Source organism: Lynx canadensis, chromosome E2 (assembly GCF_007474595.2).
Source record: "Lynx canadensis isolate LIC74 chromosome E2, mLynCan4.pri.v2, whole genome shotgun sequence".
In the NCBI taxonomy this organism is placed as follows: domain Eukaryota; kingdom Metazoa; phylum Chordata; class Mammalia; order Carnivora; family Felidae; genus Lynx; species Lynx canadensis.
Genome location: NC_044317.1, coordinates 36,915,497 through 36,934,134, shown reverse-complemented (window position 1 = coordinate 36,934,134; position 18,638 = coordinate 36,915,497). Strand labels below are relative to the sequence as shown.

The following is an 18,638-nucleotide window of genomic DNA, read 5'->3' as shown; positions in this document are numbered from 1 at the left end:
TATAAATGCACTGTACTGCAATTATAAATGATGGTCATTTTTATATTAGGTTATGTGATATTCACAAATGTTCACTGTAGGAAAGAATGAGTTGGTTTTAGAATGTTCAGGTTACGTGTTTAATTAAAAAAATGACTAAAGAATCAATAGATGAATAGTTAAGTTCTGGTATACACATATACATAAACACGTAAACTGGAATATTATTCAGTCATGAAAAGGAACAAAGTAGTGATATATGTGACACGAATGAAACTAAAAAACATCTTGCTAAGTGAAAGAAGCCAGACAAAAAAGAGACCACATATTGTATGAGTCCATTCATATAAAATATCCAGAATAGGCAAATCATCCATAGAAACGGAAAGTAGAGGGGCGCCTGGGAGGCTCAGTTGGTTAAGCTTCCAACTTTGGCTCAGGTCATTATCTCATGGTTCGTGAGTTCAAGCCCTGCGTAGGGCTCCCTGCACCACTTCCGAGCCTCTGTCTGCCTCCCTCTGTCCCTCTCCCACTCAGGCGCACACACATGTGCATCTGTGCTCACTGGTAAAAAATAAACATTAAAAAAAAAAAAGTACACTGGTGGTTACCAGAAGAGAGACTCAGGGAATAACTGCTTAATGAGTATAGGGTTTCCTTTGGGAGTGATAAAAATGTTTTGGAACTGGACAGAAATAGTTGCACAATACTTCAAATGTACTAAATGTCACTAACTTGTTCACTTTAAAATGGCTAATCTTATGTTATATAAATTTCATCTTAATAAAAAAAAATAACCAAAGATAAAATCCCTCTTACACAATAAGATGGAAAGGAAGGCAGCAAAGACTTACACATAAACGTGAAAGTTTAATCTGGTTTGTTCCAATATCTGACAATCAAAACAACAATGAATTTGAGAGTAACAAAAACCACATAAAACCCATTTCTGAATTATAATCACTTATAAAAGTGGAAAGTTTTCTCTTGGTCTAATTTTGTAAAGGGGGGAAAGCTAATAACAAGAAATGCTAAGTGTCTCTATCTTTTTCCCATGGCAAACTCTAGTAACCTGTGCTTCCCTATGACCACACTTCTTCACAAGCATACACAAATTTCAAAGAAAAAGTTATGTCTTTTAAACTAAACTTAAAGGGAACATTAGTTTACACAGCAGAACTATTAGTGTTAAATGTTGGTCTCAGAGGCAAAGACAACACCAGCATCTGAGGATTCTGACTTAATGAAATTCGCTATTCATCCTGGGCTAGTCCTCTGAGAACTTCAGTGACATCAAACTATAGTTTGGATTTTTTTTTTTGGCTCTTTATCTCTAGATGGAATAGATTTAACAATTATTAGAATCAACAGATTTCATTACATTCAGATGATCAACTTAGAGATAAATATTTATACATCAAGAAATTTTTATAATTATTTTTTATTGTGGTAAAATACTTACAAAATTTGCCATGTTAACCATTTTTAAGTGTACAGTTCAGTGGCATTAAGTACATTCACACTGTTGCACAGTCATCACCAACCATCCATCTCCAACAGCCTTTTATCTTTCCCAAGGGAAACTCTCTACCCATAAAATTATCCCCCATTCTCCACTCCATGCCAGGAAACCACCATTTTACTTTCTCTTGAGTCTGACTTCTCTAGGTACCTCATATAAGTAGAATCATACACTTTTGTATCTGGCCATTTCAACTTAGCATGTTTTCAAGGTTCAACCATGTTGTAGCATGTGTCAGAATTTCCTTTCCTTTCAAGGCTGAATAATATTCCATCATATGTATATACCACATTTTGTTTATTCATCTATTGATGGGACACTTGGGTTGCTTCCACCTTTTGGCTATTCTGTATAAAATTACTTTAATATAGCAAATATAACTGGTTACAAAGAGACTACAATTGTAGAAATATTTGTATAGAACTAAATAGATTCAGTGATTTATAAATAAAACTTTAGCAAAATTCTTCTATTTTGTATCAACTGGGTTTAAAATAGAAACATAAATACAAAATGTAGAAAATTACACTCTTATTACAAAGTAGGCTACAAATGAAAAACTAAAGCTATAATAAAGAAATGTATTTTTAGATATTACCCCCAGGACAATGTAGTTATTATACAAATATAGCCATAATATGGCTATTCTAAGGGAGTGTCTTGATGCCCTCCCTGGGAAGTGTCACATACAGCAAGAACAGTAAGAACTGTTACGAACATGCTCTCATTAAACATGAGCCAGGTAATCAATGTCTCCTCACTTATAGAAGTGGTTCCTCATTTACAAATGACTCTATACTTAGCAGTTACATGGGTCAGAGAAAAATGGAAACACTAAAGAATCAAGATCAAATTAACATTTGTGACTAGGCTCACTTTAGCTTGAGACCCAGGCCAAACAGTCCTCCTAAGTCTATACAATTACACGGTTCAGAGAAAGGCAGAGAAAGTGATCCATTATGAACGGATCACTTATAAAATTACTCTCCATTCAAACAATGTGCATTCATTTCCTCTTCTATCAAACAGGAACAGTAAGAGTACTTATACTATTATGAGGAATAAATGAAATGACACAGAGCTCAGAACATGCCTAGCACTTAGTAATAAGCACTTTTTAAGTGTTATTATTATTATACCCCCATCAGATACAAGCAATTATCTCCACCCATCCTAGCCACTTATTTACTGGTCCATTTTTTCACTGATATGCTGTAGATGTAATCCTAACACAATGCAAATCAACTGTAAAGTGAAAATAACCACTCTCACAAAGATACAGAATTTCATCATATTTAGTGAAAGCACTATTTTATTTTTCTCAAAATCAGAAATTTTGTATTTTCTTTTGTTTTCCTTTGCTTTCTTTCCTTCCCTTCCCTTTCTTTTCCTTTCACAACATTACAACTGAAGTACAGAGCATTAAGGATGATGAGGGCTTGGGAACTTCAAAATACAATTTGAACACTAAACTGGCTCCAACTTCATTTACCAATAAATTTCTCCAGGAATTCTATGTTGGTACACACCATGAGCATTCACTTCTCTCAGCTTCACCTATTGGCAATGCTCTTTCTCCTCCACCTGGAGAATTTCTGCTTACCTTACTCACTGTCTCAGTTCACATGTCACTTTCTATAGTCTTTTTCAGGCTCCTGAAGCAGAACTCTCTCCCTCTACGACCCCACAACACTGAGTTGACAGTGCTAATAAAGACTGTAAAGACTATATTACATTAAGTTCCATAAGCATATCTTCCCTGTTAGACACTCTTAAGCTCTTGGACAGTAAGGACCATGTTTGTTTCCAGTGCCTAGCACTGACATTAGAAGGCATACAATATGCTTGAATTGAATTGTATCCCAGAATTTTAGGACGGGGAAGAGCCAAAGAAGCCAACAGTTGTTTTCAGTGCGACTCAAAGAAGAATGAATGACTCGCCCAATTCATAGAAACACTGACTGTGACAAGACTAACAGCCAAGTTTCCTTTCCCAAAAATGTCCATGAGGACAGGACCGTGTGTCCAGCTCACTGCTTCAAACTGGTTCACCCAGTACAGAACTGAGGTGTACAGCAGATCCTTAATTAAGTGCTTTCCATTACAAAACACTGTACATATCAATCCATAAATGTTGAGAAACTGACACATCCTCGCTAAATTTTTACATCGTCCTTACATCAGTTCTCTATTGTAAAAATTTTGAGAAATAAACAAAATCATCTTGTACGGCAATATATTATATGAAAGTAGTATGTCAAACATTTAATCCTGCTTTCTGGCATTAACACATTTAAAGTGAAGTCTGTTTCCAGGCTTAGAGGTTTATAAAAGCCTGTCTACATGAACTGAATAATGAGATCATTAAAATTACATAGAATACACCAACACCCCCAAAACAGGGTTTATACACTGCAGATTATGTCAAAAGCTAATAAAATGCAAGTGACAACTTGCCTTTGTGGAAACTAGGCACATGGATTTACATTTTGAGGAAGTTCAAGTTTACAGGCCAACAGCCACATCACGATTTGCTGCCACCACGAAGAGGAGCTAACAAGAATGAATGCCTACTTCCAGCAAATAAAATACTTAGATTTCATCAATGAGAAGACATGTAATATAGCCAAGGTACCGGATAAACAAACATTAAAGGAAACAAGAAGTCTCCTTTCTGTCCTACTTAATGGATATCAGATAGCAAGAGTCCTTCCAGGAAATTCACGTGAGTCCCTAGAAATCGCTGACAAACACAGCAGTGGAAGGGGGCTATGAGGCCGAAAAAGGCCAAGACACCACTTGGCCCCTCCGGTAGGTATTTCTTGTACAAGAAAAGGGTGTGGGGACAACAGAGCACTACCAGGCACAAAGGTGGAAACGCACGCCAGCGACAGAGCAATCTCTGGGCGGATCCCTACGCCACCTCGGAGTCTCGGGCCCACTGCACGCCCCCGACTCAGCCTGACGCTTAGACCCGGTATTCCCCTCAAGGCGCGGCGGTGGCCGACTCCACTCAAGAGGTGGCAGCAGGCCTTCATGGACCTCAGAGCCTACAGGCCGAGACACCCCCTCGAAAAGGCTACCCCATTCCAGAGCAACCGTCGCGACCAGGAGCCGCCGCCCACCCCGATCTCGGATCTGCCCGCCTGCGGCCTTCCCCGGCCTGTCCTCATCCCGCAGGCCAAGCCGGGCTGGTCTTAGCCCCGATCAGGCTGCAGAGCCCCAACTCCGCCCGCAAAGCTCCAGGGAGGTGGGAGAACGCAGAGGTTGAAAGAAGGGTCCGCCCGGGGCCCGCCGCCCCTCAACACTTACCATGGCGACTCCCCAAAGCCTGCAGCAAGCAGCACCCACCCCGCGCGAAGCCTCCTGCGGTCAGGTGACGCTGCGGCCTCTCCAAACCCCGCCCTCCTTAGCCCCGCCCCCGGACCCTGCAGGCGGCTCCTCGATTGGCCCGCTTCTAGGAACTCAAGTCTCGCGTGTTTATTGGCTCCTGCCACTTATCCAGGGACTGACGGACCTGGGTTCCAGCCTGTCCCTCCACAGTGTGTGAGAGAGGGCGGGGAGGTGCACTGTAGCGGGGAATCTCTCGGCGGCTCCTGCCGCCGAGACAGCAGGAAGTAAAGGTGTCGTTTGAGTAGTTTGTCAAGACGGAAGGAATGGAAGAGGTGGGAGCTGCCGGTCCAAGTTCACCTGTCCAGGGTCGTGCAGTCACGTTGCGCATGCGCAAAAGGAAGACTAGGCTTGATTTGTGGAACGGTCTCAACTTCTTGTCCCAGCCAATCCGATGCAGTTAGAGGGGTGGGGCCTGGCCGTCACTGGCTGGCGCGGCGTTTGCGCGCGGGTTTCATCGTGTAGCAGCTGTTCGCGAGATTAGTTCGCGCCATGGAATCGGGGCTGATCCGGCGTTTAGCACCGCGCTTGGGTATCGCCGAGCCAGATGTGCTAAGGTGGGTTTGGCGGTGCACGCCTCAGCGGGCCTTAGACTTCCCTCAGGCGAGGTCCGAGTCATTCCCGCGCGTCAGGCAGTGCTGGAGTGAGGGGGGAACGCCGGAAGTGGGTGGGATTAGGCCCTGTCTCAGGAAAAACTTGCCAGCAGAGTGGGCTTTTATGAGCCGGCGAGAAGAGACAATTGCAGATGTCTTTAGGAACAGCTGTCTCGGTGGGAAGGGAAAAGTCGGAGAACTTAGGTCGTTCCACAGATGCTTATTGAGGGTCTCTTTACAGTGGTGAGCCACACAGACCTCCATTGAGGTTACTGTCTATGACAACTAGGGAGAAAACTAAACTGGGTGATGTGCCGGAAGCGGGGGAGGGAGGAGCACAGAGCGCGCCCTGGCGTTTGCTTTTCATTAAAAAAACAAATCCTAGAAAGGCCTTGGAGGGGCTGCCACTTTTGCTGAGACTAGATTGATAGAAGATGCCAGCTATCGGAAGATGTGGGAAGAGCGGCACAAAAAATCACTTTGCATAATCCAGGGTTAGAAATAAAGCTGTTGTGGCTGAAGCGTGGAGAGCAAGACAAGGCCCGATGCTTTGACGCTCAATTGAGGGAGAGAAAGGAAAGCACTTCTTAAGAGTTGAAGTAAGACCTCTTGAATTCAGTAATCGTTTAGAACAGCCATTCTCAAAGTGTGGTTCCTGGACCAGCAACATCAGTATCATCTTGGCACTCCTTAGAAATGCAAATTCTCGGGTCCCATTTCAGGCCTACTGATCAGAAACCCCGAGGATGGGACCCAGCAATCTGTTTTCACAAGCTCAAGGTGATTGTCTTTGTCTTGTACATTAAAATTTGAGAATCACTGGGGCGCCTGGGTGGCGCAGTCGGTTAAGCGTCCGACTTCAGCCAGGTCACGATCTCGCGGTCCGTGAGTTCGAGCCCCACGTCGGGCTCTGGGCTGATGGCTCAGAGCCTGGAGCCTGTTTCCGATTCTGTGTCTCCCTCTCTCTCTGCCCCTCCCCCGTTCATGCTCTGTCTCTCTCTGTCCCAAAAATAAATAAACGTTGAAAAAAAAAAATTTGAGAATCACTGATTTAGAGGAAGGGGTAAAAAGAAGGAACCCTGGTATAACTGCCAGCCTCTGCAATAGTTCATGTTTGTCCCAGTAATGGAAGGATGAAAGAAGTTGGGGTTTTTTGTATGTCTGTTTGTTTGTTTGTTTTTAAGAAATTGAAGAACTTACTTTTGCTTAGAAGTACTTAAGCACAGTGGTGTCTGAGGTCAGGGCTGATTCTGTCTTACAGAACCTTGTCTCCCACCCCCACATAAACTTGCACAGGAGTTAGGCCCAGAACGAAGTCCACCAGGCTGTATTTATTGTTTACCAAAGTGTTGGGCAAACTTCTGGAAAAGAGTCTTAGTGAGCATGTTGCCTTTATAACCAGGAAAGCAGAGGAGTACTTGCGACTGTCCCAGGTGAACTGTAATGGCCTGTCTGCACATACCACAGAAACCAGCAATGCAGTCATGTGCCTGGATCTTGCAGCTTCCTGTATGAAGTGCCCCTTGGACAGGGTAAGTAGGTCCCACTGAATGTCTAAATAATCCTCTGCAACACTGAAACTTAATCATGTTTTAATTTCTGATTGGAAAGAGTAGACTCTAACTAAACTCTTGTTTTTTAGAATTTTCCTGGCTATTAGATAAGATTATTCTAGATAAACTTCAAGACCATTTTTGTCAAGTTGAAGAAAATTCCCTTTACTCTTTACCATCTAGTTTCCTTGGCTGCCTCTTTCTTTACTCAAGACCATCTTTCATGCAGCTGCTAGCATCCTCCTAAAGCGCATGCTTTAAAACCCATGTGTATTTTTCTTCCAGTATCACAGTGGTTGAGAGCACAAGCTAGGAGTCAGGAAGAGTTAGATGTTGAGACCAAATCTCAGTACCACCAGTTACTAGCTCTGTGAGCTTGCAGTTTCCTCATTCATGAAGTGGGGATAAGAATATCCATTTCGCTGGATTATTGTGAGGATTAAACCATATACTGTATGTAACACACTTAACACAGTATATATCACATAATGATATACTCATCAAATGGTGACATTGGCTCCCCATTACTGTCAAACTCGCCAGCCTGTCTTAAATACTAACCTCAAGCTACACTATTTACTTAACAGACTATGCACTTTAATGACTTACATCTTTGTAAAGCAACAACCTTTTTTTTTTTTTTTTTAACATGCATTTCTTTTCTGGCAAGGTCTTCCATGACCCTGCCTTGCTGTTACATCCTTCATGAAACTTTCCTTGACTTTCCCAGGTGTAGTTGGTTTCCCTCAGTTGTTGATCCTCCTGTTTCCCAGTTAGTCTCTCTCTCCCTCCTCTACACAATCATCCTTCCCACCCCCACTCCCACTACTTCCCTCCATCCTTTTCCCACTAAATTGCACATTGTGACTTTTGTTGAAAAACGGGTGTCTCCTTTGTTTTTTTATTCACAGCATGGCTGTAGTAACACTATGTTGTTTTTAAAAATTACCTGTGCTTATGCATGACTGTCTTTCTAAAGTGTGAGCTCCTTGAAAGCAGTACTCAATTCTGCCTGACATGATTACTGACTTTTGACTAAATGAAGCTAAATGTTTAGATAGAGTCAGTTGTCACAGAATTAATTAATTTTGAAAAGGTGATCTACTAAACAAACGTTTAAGGGCACCAATATAGAATGATTATGATTATAATTTTTATGATTCATGCATTTTTTTCTTTTAAAGGTTTATTTAATTAAACTTTCTGGTTTGAACAAGAAGATGTATCAGAGCCGTCTTAAATCTTTTGAGTGTTTACTGGGCCTGAATTCAAATATTGGAATAAGAGACCTAGCTGTACAATTTAGCTGTACAGAAGCAGTGAACATGGCTTCAAAGATATTGCAAAGGTAAGAAGCATAAAGAGTCTTAACTGAAAATTTATACTGATACAAAAGGCAGAATTATCTAATGTCCTATTTTCAGTCTTAAAAAGTAACTAATATGGTAAGGTGACATGATGTAGAGCTCATGCATTTAAATGGCTTAGTAAGTTCTCATATGCATTTTCAGTCCCTTTGAAATAGTATTTTTTAACAAATAATTCTGCAAACACTGCTTTCCCTTAGCTATGAGTCCAGTCTTCCACAAACACAGCAGTTGGATCTCGACTTATCCAGGCCACTTTTCACCACTGCTGCACTACTTTCAGCATGCAAGTAAGTGTGCCTTTTAATATTGAGAAAAGTCCACAGTTCACAAAGAGATTTCTCACTCCCAAAGAAGACTTCTAATTCAGTTTATTTCAACACAGAGCATATTTTCCCATATAAATAATATTAGGAATAGTGGCCAAGTGACCAGATTCTGTTTAGCCTACAATATATCTGACAATTTGGATCACTATTGCCAGTAGTCTGCTTGCCAAGGGTCCATGTTTTATTTATTTTCTTTTTCTTTTTTTAAGGGTTTTTTTTTTTTTAAGTTTTTTATTTTCTTTTGTAATCTGTACACCTGACGTGGGGCTGAAACTCACAACCCCAAGATCAGAGTCATATGTTCTTCTGACTTAGCCAGCCAGGCACCCCCAGGGTCTACCTTTAAGAGTAATGAAATCTGTCATTAAAACTGGTTTATGATTATTCCAGTCCTATCTTTTTTAAGTACCAATTGCAGCTGTTTTTCAAATAATTTAGAAAACACCAGTGATGAATTTTTACATCTGAATTTTAAAATTTGGGGTTATTTTTGTGCATACTGAAATGGTACCTTGGAAATACTCCTGTTATCTTTGTCTAAAGTTGTCTTATTTTATCTTGCTGGGAAACTCCTTATAAAACAAAATATAGTTGTTCTGTAAAGACGGTTTCTTATTACCCAGCCTCTAATTTGGTTGTTTAGTTCTATTAGCTACACACCTAGAAGGATTAATTGGCATTCATAGAAAATGTCCTTTTATTTCAACAAAGATATGTGTATGTGGAGAAAGAGTATGGTGGCTGTTACAAAAAACAATATTAACAACTAACCCTACTTTTGAAACCAAATGACACTGAGCAAACAAAGGTTTGACTAGATTTATCCTAAACAAGAAGTCTCTTGTATATTTCATTAGTAGTTGTTGTGGACTGGTAATTAGGAAGGTGATTGGTAATTGGGGAGGTGAAAGTGATTTATCTTCCTATAGTATAAACATAAGTATCGTGGGTTAAAGTGAGTTGAACACTTAAAAATGCTATGATTGTCATTCAGCAAATTAGTAACATCTGAGATTCACTGAGAGTTCTTCAAGGCATGAAGCACTATACAGATGTCTTCTGTGTGCCCCCTTTTTTTAAATTTTTTTTATTTTTGAGAGAGAGGGGGGGAGGGGCAGAGAGAAACTGTGACAGAATCCGAAGAAGGTTCCAGGCTCTGACCTGTCAGCACAGAGCCTGATGCAGGGCTTGAACCCATGAGCTGTGAGATCATGACCTGAGCCAAAGTCGTATGCCCAACCAACTGAGCCACCCAGGTGCCCCTGTGTGCCCCTTTTGTTACATAACAGATCCCATTGTATTTTAACTGTCAGTCCAACAAACAACTAAATAAGTAGTTTTAAAAGGCAAATTTACATGATTATAGCTAATAATGTATGTTTGGAATAAAAGGAAAACTAAACATAAAGCATGAGTGGAAAGGAAATAAGTTGATAATATGGTTGGCCAGAGATAGCTATACTGGTCTTAAAAATAGTAATTTATTAAACTCTTTTATAGGGTGTTAAAGCTAAAGGTGGATAAAAATAAAATGGTAGCCACATCTGGTGTGAAAAAAGCCATATTTGATCGACTGTGTAAACAATTAGAGAAGATTGGGCGGCAGGCTGACAGTGAGTATTCATTCTATATTTCAAGAATGTGTTATTTGAAAATGTAAACTTACTGGTAAAAGCCTAATATTTTCAAACTTGCAAAATGGCTGCTTTCTGAATTTTGTATTTAATGTGGACCAGGTAAGTTTTTAGTGAGAAATTATTTGGTTTTTCAAATAAAGTAGCATAATGACCTTTAAAACACCTGTGATTATATGACTCCATGCCTGAAAAATAGATTTTCTGTTAACATGCTCCAATGTTAAATGCTAGCCTCCATATACATAAGCTAGAATAGAAGATTCTCAAGTCTGACAAGAGAAACTAAAGAAAAGAGAAGGGCAAGATCATTTGCCTTCTCCTTATCCCAGTATTTGGTCAAAGTATCTAATTTTTATTTGTAATCCAAAATGTGCCCAACTAGTAAAATTAAGAATAGGAGAAAATTTAGTTAGTAGGTAACACGTTTTTTCCCTTAAAGGAGAAGCTGGAGATTCAGCTACTCCACCACAGAAGAAAAAGAAGACAATGGTTGAACCTCCAGCAAAAGGTAAGTTGTATTAACATTGGACAAGCTTTGAAATTAGTGCAGTGGGATTAGTGTACAGTGAGTTTAATGCAGTGAATAGTCCTGTGCTGCTTTAGCTGCTTGCCTGATAAGAGTCAGGTTTTAAATAAATTCTAACAATCATTTATTTGATAAGACCACTTTTCCAAGTAGTCATTTAAAGAAGTTAATAGAAATATTATGCAAGAACCTATCTGAAGCCAAACGGCTTAGGTTCACATCCTGCTTTAATACCCACTGACTCTAGAACTTTAGGAAAGTCACTTATTTCTGTAAGCCTGAATTTTCTAATCTTTTGCGGTTAATATTAGCACCCACTTCATAGAATTATGGTGAGGGTTGAATGAGATAATGCCATTGAAGTTCTTGGTTCAATGTCTTGAAGCACAAGATAGGTGCTTGATAAATGTTAACTATTTTAAGGATGTTGTGAGGTGCATGGAGTAAAAGAGCAAAAAACTAATGTGTTAGCTACTGTTTCCAGTTTTCAGCATTATATTCCATATTTTTTAATTAATAAGATATTTGAAACAAGGTTACTTTTTTTTTACTTGTAAGAATTTTGAAACACTTTTGAAAATTTTCTTCATAGAAACAGAGAAGGTAGTAGACAGACCACATAAACTGCAGAAAGATGAAGATCTGACACAGGATTATGAAGAATGGAAAAGGAAAATTCTGGAAAATGCTGCCAAAGCACAAAAGGTTATAGCAGAGTGATTTCAGCTTCCAGACTGCCATTGGCTGCAAACTAATAGTACATCTGCCACCTCAATGAAGATGTGAGGGCTTTGGAATTTTATTTGAACTCTTATAACAAGGATCCGAAGACTATTGCCTTAAAAGCAAAGAAGTCAGTGCTGGGGCTGAGTTCTTGGAAGCAAACTGGCCGGTGACATGGGCGACAAATTAATTAGGTCAGGCACAGTGCCTGGTTGGCATGGCTTTGGCTCCCCACAGGTCTGCATTCCTACAAAATGGAATTGGAGCCATTTTGCTCTTTTGTTTTAAGCAAAAGACATTCTCCTGTCCTATCAATATAAAATTCAGGTCTGAATGGAGTACTATGGATTTTACTTAGGTTTTTGTGTAAATTTCTTGTTTGACTAAATCAGTATATGGTACAGCCTGAGTTAATAAATATTTGTTTTTATATGCATTCAGGTTGCCCTTGTCATCAGTTTGGGGGAGTCATTGCTATGCTAAAAACTGTCTACTCTAGAAGAAAAAGGCCATATGCTGAACCATAATAATGCTCACTAGACAACAAACTCTTGAATCAGACTCCCTGAGTTTACAGCCACTTAACTACCTATGGAACCTTGAGAAAATTAATTAACTTCTTCATGCCTCATCCTATAAGTAGGACTAAAAATGGTGTCTACTTCATAGAATAATTTGGAGGTGTATCTGAGCTGATACATATAAAACATTTAGCACAGTACCTGGTATAAGTAAGTATTTAGCAAATGTTAGAATATAGAGAGAACTTCACATATAAAGGTCTCATGTAATGAATTACACATTAACAGCATATTAAAAAGTCAGATGGACTGAGGGCTATTTTCTTTCACACCCACATAGTGAAGAATGTAACCTTACTAAAAATACTCCTTATTTTATAACTATAAGAAAGGACCTTTATGGAAGATACATTGCTAGGAGCTCAGAGGCATTGTGCCAGGTATGATTTCAATTAAATCAAGTATAGCCATGAAGAATATCCAAATTTTAAAATCTATTCAGAATAGTATCAATAGGGGTTGTATTTTATTTGCTATAAGTAAGATGTAATACCTGCTGTATAGACCTGGAGTGCTAAAAGAGGGATTTCTTGGGATGCCTGGGTGGCTCAGTCAGTTAAATGTCTGACTGACTCTTGGTTTCAGCTCAGGTCATGATCTCCTGGTTCATAAGATTGAGCCCAGCCTCCAGCTCTGCGCTAACAGTGCGGAGCCTGCTTGGGATTCTCTGTCTCTCCCTCTGCTCCTTCCCAACTAGCATGCACGTGCTCTCTCCTTTCTGTCTGTGTGTCTGTCTGTCTGTCTCTCTCTCTCTCTCTCTGTCAAAATAAATACATAAACATTAAAGAAGAAAAAAAAAGCAGACTAACATTTAAAAGAGTAATTTCTTCCCCTGCCCTTTTTAATTCCAGATCCTTCCAAGATCTGGAAATCTAAAAGAAAAGCCACGGTCAAATGATCCTAACTCAGGCATAATGTCTAGCAAGCCCTGTGATAGAGGGAAATGAACATGAGCCTTTGGAAGCACATACATTGGTATTTAAATTGTGACTCTGCCACTTCCACCGTAAGGAAATTTCAGAACCTCAAAAGAGCTTCAGTTTCCTCATTTATAAAGTAGAGATATTCTCTGCCTTGTGAGAACTGAAGGTAATATTTCTATAAAGTGCATAGTACTTAGAAGGCATTCCTTAAATAGTAGCTCATTGCTTTCATCTAAAATGAATAAGTTAGTCTTTTCCTAGTTTATTTTAAGAAAGTATATAATTTGTTTTTATTTGATGCCAAGGTTTAGATTTCTGGCTTTGAGTGAAAAGCAGTCTATTCATCACCAAGTAAAATTAAGCATATTCACTTTTTTTTTTAATTGTAAAATGTACCTAGCATAAAACATAGCTTCTTAATCATTTTTTAAATACATAGTTCAGTAGTGTTACATTCACACTGTTAGCAACCAATCTCCAGAGCTCTTTTCATCTTGTGTAGCTGATTACACCCATTAAGCAACTTATTCGTCCCTCTCCTAATTGCCTCCCTGGCAATTACCATATGTTTATATCTGAATTTGGCTACTCTAGGTCGGTACAAGAGTGTCTTTTTGTGAGTGGCTTATTTCACTTAAAATTATGTCCTTGAGGTTCATTCTCATGGCATGTGTCAGAATTTCTTTCCATTTTAAGGTATTATAGTAGTCCATGGTATAGATATACCACATTTTGTTGATCCAATCATCTATAAATGGACACTTGGGTTGCTTCCACCTTTTGGCTGTTGTATATAATGCTGCTATGAACATGGGGGTACACTATCTCTTTGAGACCCTGCTTTCAGTTCTTTTTGGATATATACACAGAAATGGGATTGCTAGATCATGTGAATGCTATTTTTAAATTTTTGAGGAACTGTTTAGTAGCTGCACTGTATGATGTTCCCACCAACAGTACACAAGGGTTCAATTACTCTACATCCTTGCCAACACTTTTTTTTTTTCACTTTTTAAAAATTTAAATCCAAGTTAGTTAATATATAGTGTAATAATGATTTCAGGAATAAATTTAGTGATTCATCACTTACATGTAACACCCAGTGCTCATGCCAACAAGTGTCCTTAATGCCCCTCTCCCATTTAGCCCATTCCCCCACCTAACAACCAGCTAGCGACCCTCAATTTTTGTTCATTGTATTTAATAGTCTTTTATGGTTTGTCTCCCTCTCTGATTTTATATTATTTTTACTTCCCTTATATTCATCTTATGTTGTTTCTTAAATTCCATATGTAAGGGAAATGTATTTGTTTTTCTCTGATTGACTTATTTCGCTTAGCATAATACAGTCTAGTTCCATCCATGTTGTTGCAAATGGCAATATTTCATTCTTTTTGATTACTGAGTAATATTCCATTACATATAAATACCACATCTTTATCCATTCATCAGTTGATGGACAGTTGAGCTCTTTCCATCCTTTGGCTATTGTCAATAGTGCTGCTATAAACATTGGGGTGCATGTGCCCCTTCAAAACAGCACTCCTGTATCCTTTGGACAAGTACCTAACAGTACAATTGCTGGGTCATAGGGTAATTCTATTTTTAATTTTTTGAGGAATCTCTGTGCTGTTTTCCAGAGTGGCTGCACCAATTTGCATTCCCACTACCAGTGCAAAAGGATTCCTCTTTCTCCACATCCTGACCAACATCTGTTGTTGCCTGGGTTGTTAATTTTAGCCATTCTGACAGGCATGAGGTGGTATCTCATTGTGGTTTTGATTTGTATTTCCCTGATGATGAGTGATGTTGAGCATCTTTTCATGTGGTTATTAGCCATCTGGGTGTCTTCTTTGGAAAACTGTTCATGATTTTTGCCCATTTCTTCACTGGATTATTTGTTTTTTTGGGTGTTGAGTTTGTTAAGTTCTTTATAGATTTTGGATACTAATGCTTTATCTGATATGTCATTTGCAAATATCTTCTCCCATTCTGTCGGTTGCCTTTTAGTTTTGCTGATTGTTTCCTTTGCTGTGCAGGAGATTTTTATCTTGATGGGTCCCAATAGTTCATTTTTGCCTTTGTTTCCCTTGCCTCTAGAGACATATCAAGTAAGAAGTTGCTGCAGCCATGGTCAAAGAGGTTGTTGCCTGTTTTCTCTTCCAGGATTTTGATGGCTTCCTGTCTTACGTTTAGGTCTTTCATCCATGTTGAGTTTTTTTGTGTACGGTGTAAGAAGTGGTCCAGGTTCATCCTTCTGCATGTCCCTGTCCAGTTTTCCCAACACCATTTGCTGAAGACACCATCTTTTTTCCACTGGATTTTCTTTCCTGCCTTGTTAAAGATTGGTTGGCCATACGTTTGTGAGTCTATTTCTGGGTTCTCTATTCTGTTCCATTGATGTATGTGTCTGTTTTTTGTGCCAGTACCAAACTGTCTTGATTATAGCTTTGTAATACATCTGGAAGTCCAGAATTGTGACGCCTCCAGCTTTGGTTTTCTTTTTGAGGATTAGGCTCAATTCCTAGCTTTGGCTATTCACGGTCTTTTCTGGTTCCATACAAATTTTAGGATTGTTTATCCTAGCTCTGTAAAGAATGCTGGTGTTATTTTGATAGGTATTGCATTGAATACATAGATTGCTTTGGGTAGTACTGACATTTTAACAATATTTGTTCTTTTTTTTAATTAATTTTTTTTTTTTAATGTTCATTTTTGGAGAGAGGGAGAGTGAGAGTGGGGAGGGGCAGATAGAGAAGGAGACACAGAATCCAAAGCAGGCTCCAGGCTGAGCTATCAGCGCAGCCTGACACATGGCTCAGACCCACGAACTGTGAGATCATGACCTGAGCTGAAGTCGGACACTTTAACTGACTGAGACCACCCGAGCGCCCCAATATTTGTTCTTCCAACCCGTAAGCATGGAATGTTTTTCCTTTTTTTGTATGTGTCTTCAATTTCTTTCATAAGCTTTCTATAGTTTTCAGTATGTAGATTTTTCATCTCTTTGGTTAGATTTATTCCTAGGTATTTTATGGTTTTCGGTGCAATTGTAAATAGGATTCCTTGATTTCTCTTTCTACTACTTCATTATTGATGTATAAAAATGCAACTGATGTCGGTACATAGATTTTATATCCTGTGACTTTGCTGAATTCATAGATCAGTTCTAGCAGTTTTTTGGTGGAGTTTTTTGGGTTTTCCACATAGAGTGTAATGTCATCTGCAAAGTGAAAGTTTGACTTCCTTCTTGCCAATTTGCATACCTTTTATTTCTTTGTATTGTCTGATTGCTGAGTCCCAGACTTCCAATACTGTGTTGAACAGCAGTGGTGAGAGTGGACATCCTTGTGTTCCTGAACTTAGGGGGAAAGCTAAGTTTTCCCCATTAAGAATGATATTAGCAGTGGGTCTTTCATATATGGCCTTTATGATCTTGAGGTATGATCCTTCTGTCCCTACTTTCTTGAGGGTTTTAAGAAAGGATGCTGTATTTTGTCAGATGCTTTTTCTGTGTCTATTGAGAGGATTATGAGTTATTAATCCTATCTTTTATTAATTTGATTTATCATGTTGATCATTTTGCAGATATTGAACCAGCCATGCAGCCTAGGGATAAATCCCACTTGATTGTGGTGAATAGTTCTTTTAATGTATTGTTGGATCCAGTTGGCTAGTATCTTGCTGAGAATTTTTGCATCCATCTTCATTAGGGAAATTGGTCTGGAGGTCTTCTTTTCAGGGGGTATTTGTATGGTTTTGGGAATCAAGGCAATGCTGGTCTTGTAGAATAAGTTTGGAAGTTTTCCTACCATTTCTATTTTTTGGAACAACTTCAAAAGAATAGGTGTTAACTCTTCTTTAAATGTTAGTAGAATTCCCCTGGAGAGTCATCCAGCCCTGGACTCTTGTTTGTTGGGAGATTTTTGGTAACTGATTCAATTTCTTTACTGGTTATGGGTCTGTTCAAATTTTCTGTTTTTTCCTGTTTCAGTTTTGGTAGTTTATGTTTCTTGGAATTTATCCATTTCTTTCAGATTACCTAATTTGTTGACATGTAAATGCTCATAATATTCTCTTATTATTGTTTGTATTTCTGTTGTGTTGGTTGTGATCTCTCCCCTTTATTTGGGTCGTTTCCTTTTTCTTTGTGATCAGCCTGGCTAGGGATTTTATCAACTTTGTTAATTCTTTCAAAGAACCAGCTCCTGGTTTCGTTGATCTGTTCTGTTTGTTTGATTTCGATATCATTAATTTCTTCTCTAATCTTTATTATTTACCTGCTGGTTTTGGGCCTTATTTGCTATTCTTTTTTCCAGCTCTTTTAGGTGTAAGGTTAGGTGGTGTATATGAGACCTTTCTTCCTTCTTTAGGAAGGCCTGGTTGCTATATACTTCCCTCTTATGACAGCCTTTGCTGCATCCCAGAGGTTTTGGGCTGTCGTGTTTTCATTTTCATTGATTTCCATGTACTTTTTAAATTTCCTCTTTAATTTCTTTGTTAACCCATTCATTCTTTAGTAGGATGTTCTTTAGTGTCCAAGTATTTGTTACCTTTCCAAATTTTTTCTTGTGGTTGATTTCAAGTTTTGTAGCATTGTGGTCTGAAAATATGCAAGGTATCATCTCAACCTTTTTGTACTTGTTGAGGGCTGATTTGTGATCTCTTCTGGAGAATGTTACATGCGCACTCGTAAAGAATGTGTATTCTGCCTTTTGATGAAATGTTCTGAATATATCTGTTAAGTCCATCTGGTCCAGTGTGTCATTCAAAGCCATTGTTTCCTTGTTGATTTTCTGCTTACATGATCTGTCCATTGTTGTAAGTGTGGTGTTCAAATCCCCTACTATTATGGTATTATTATCAACAAGCTTTTTTATGTTTGTGGTTAATTGATTTATATATTTGGGTGCTGCCACATTGGGGGCATAAATATTTACAATTGTTAGATCCTTTTAGTAGATATACCCCTTAATTATGATATAATCCTTTCATCTCTTGTTACAGTATTTATTTATTTTTTTTTTTTTTTTTTTTAATTTTTTTTTCCAACGTTTATTTATTTTTGGGACAGAGAGAGACTGAGCATGAACGGGGGAGGGGCAGAGAGAGAGGGAGACACAGAATCGGAAACAGGCTCCAGGCTCTGAGCCATCAGCCCAGAGCCCGACGCGGGGCTCGAACTCACGGACCGCGAGATCGTGACCTGGCTGAAGTCGGACGCTTAACCGACTGCGCCACCCAGGCGCCCCCAGTCTTTATTTTTAAATGTAGTTCATCTATTATAAGTATGGCTACTCCAGCTACTTAGCATGATTGATTGTTCTCCATCCCCTTACTTCCAATCTGTGGGTGTCTTTAGGTCGAAAATGAGTCTTGTAAGCAGCATATAGATGGGTCTTCTTTTCTAATCCATTCTGATACCCTGAATCTTTAGATGGGAACATTTAGTCCATTGACATTTAGAGTGAGTACTGAAAGATATGAATTTAGTACAATTGTGTTGCCTATAGAG

At 39.0% G+C, this 18,638-nt stretch overlaps 2 protein-coding genes across 4 annotated transcripts in view; one reads left to right on the top strand and one right to left on the bottom strand.

The window, feature by feature from the left end:
• VPS35 (VPS35 retromer complex component) overlaps positions 1-5,222 on the bottom strand; it is a 29,699-nt gene extending 24,477 nt beyond the window's left edge. Inside the window, exon 1 of one of the 2 annotated variants that reach the window (XM_030298498.1) lies at positions 5,019-5,222. In XM_030298498.1, coding sequence (XP_030154358.1) covers positions 5,019-5,222 — 204 coding nt within the window. Of the gene's footprint in view, positions 1-4,813; positions 4,897-5,018 lie in introns of those variants that run through there. The other variant, XM_030298499.2, reaches the window with a different exon arrangement.
• Positions 5,043-12,049, top strand: ORC6 (origin recognition complex subunit 6). 2 transcript variants are annotated; one of them, XM_030298500.1, is made up of 7 exons: positions 5,043-5,448; positions 6,887-7,016; positions 8,222-8,385; positions 8,605-8,694; positions 10,234-10,346; positions 10,810-10,878; positions 11,489-12,049. In XM_030298500.1, the coding sequence occupies exons 1-7, from the start codon at positions 5,384-5,386 to the stop codon at positions 11,614-11,616; spliced, it is 759 nt and encodes a 252-aa protein (XP_030154360.1). In that variant the 5' UTR covers positions 5,043-5,383; the 3' UTR covers positions 11,617-12,049. The 2 variants fall into 2 exon arrangements, with proteins under 2 accessions (XP_030154360.1, XP_030154361.1); XM_030298501.1 differs by lacking the exon at positions 10,810-10,878.
• The last annotated feature ends 6,589 nt before the right edge of the window (positions 12,050-18,638 follow it).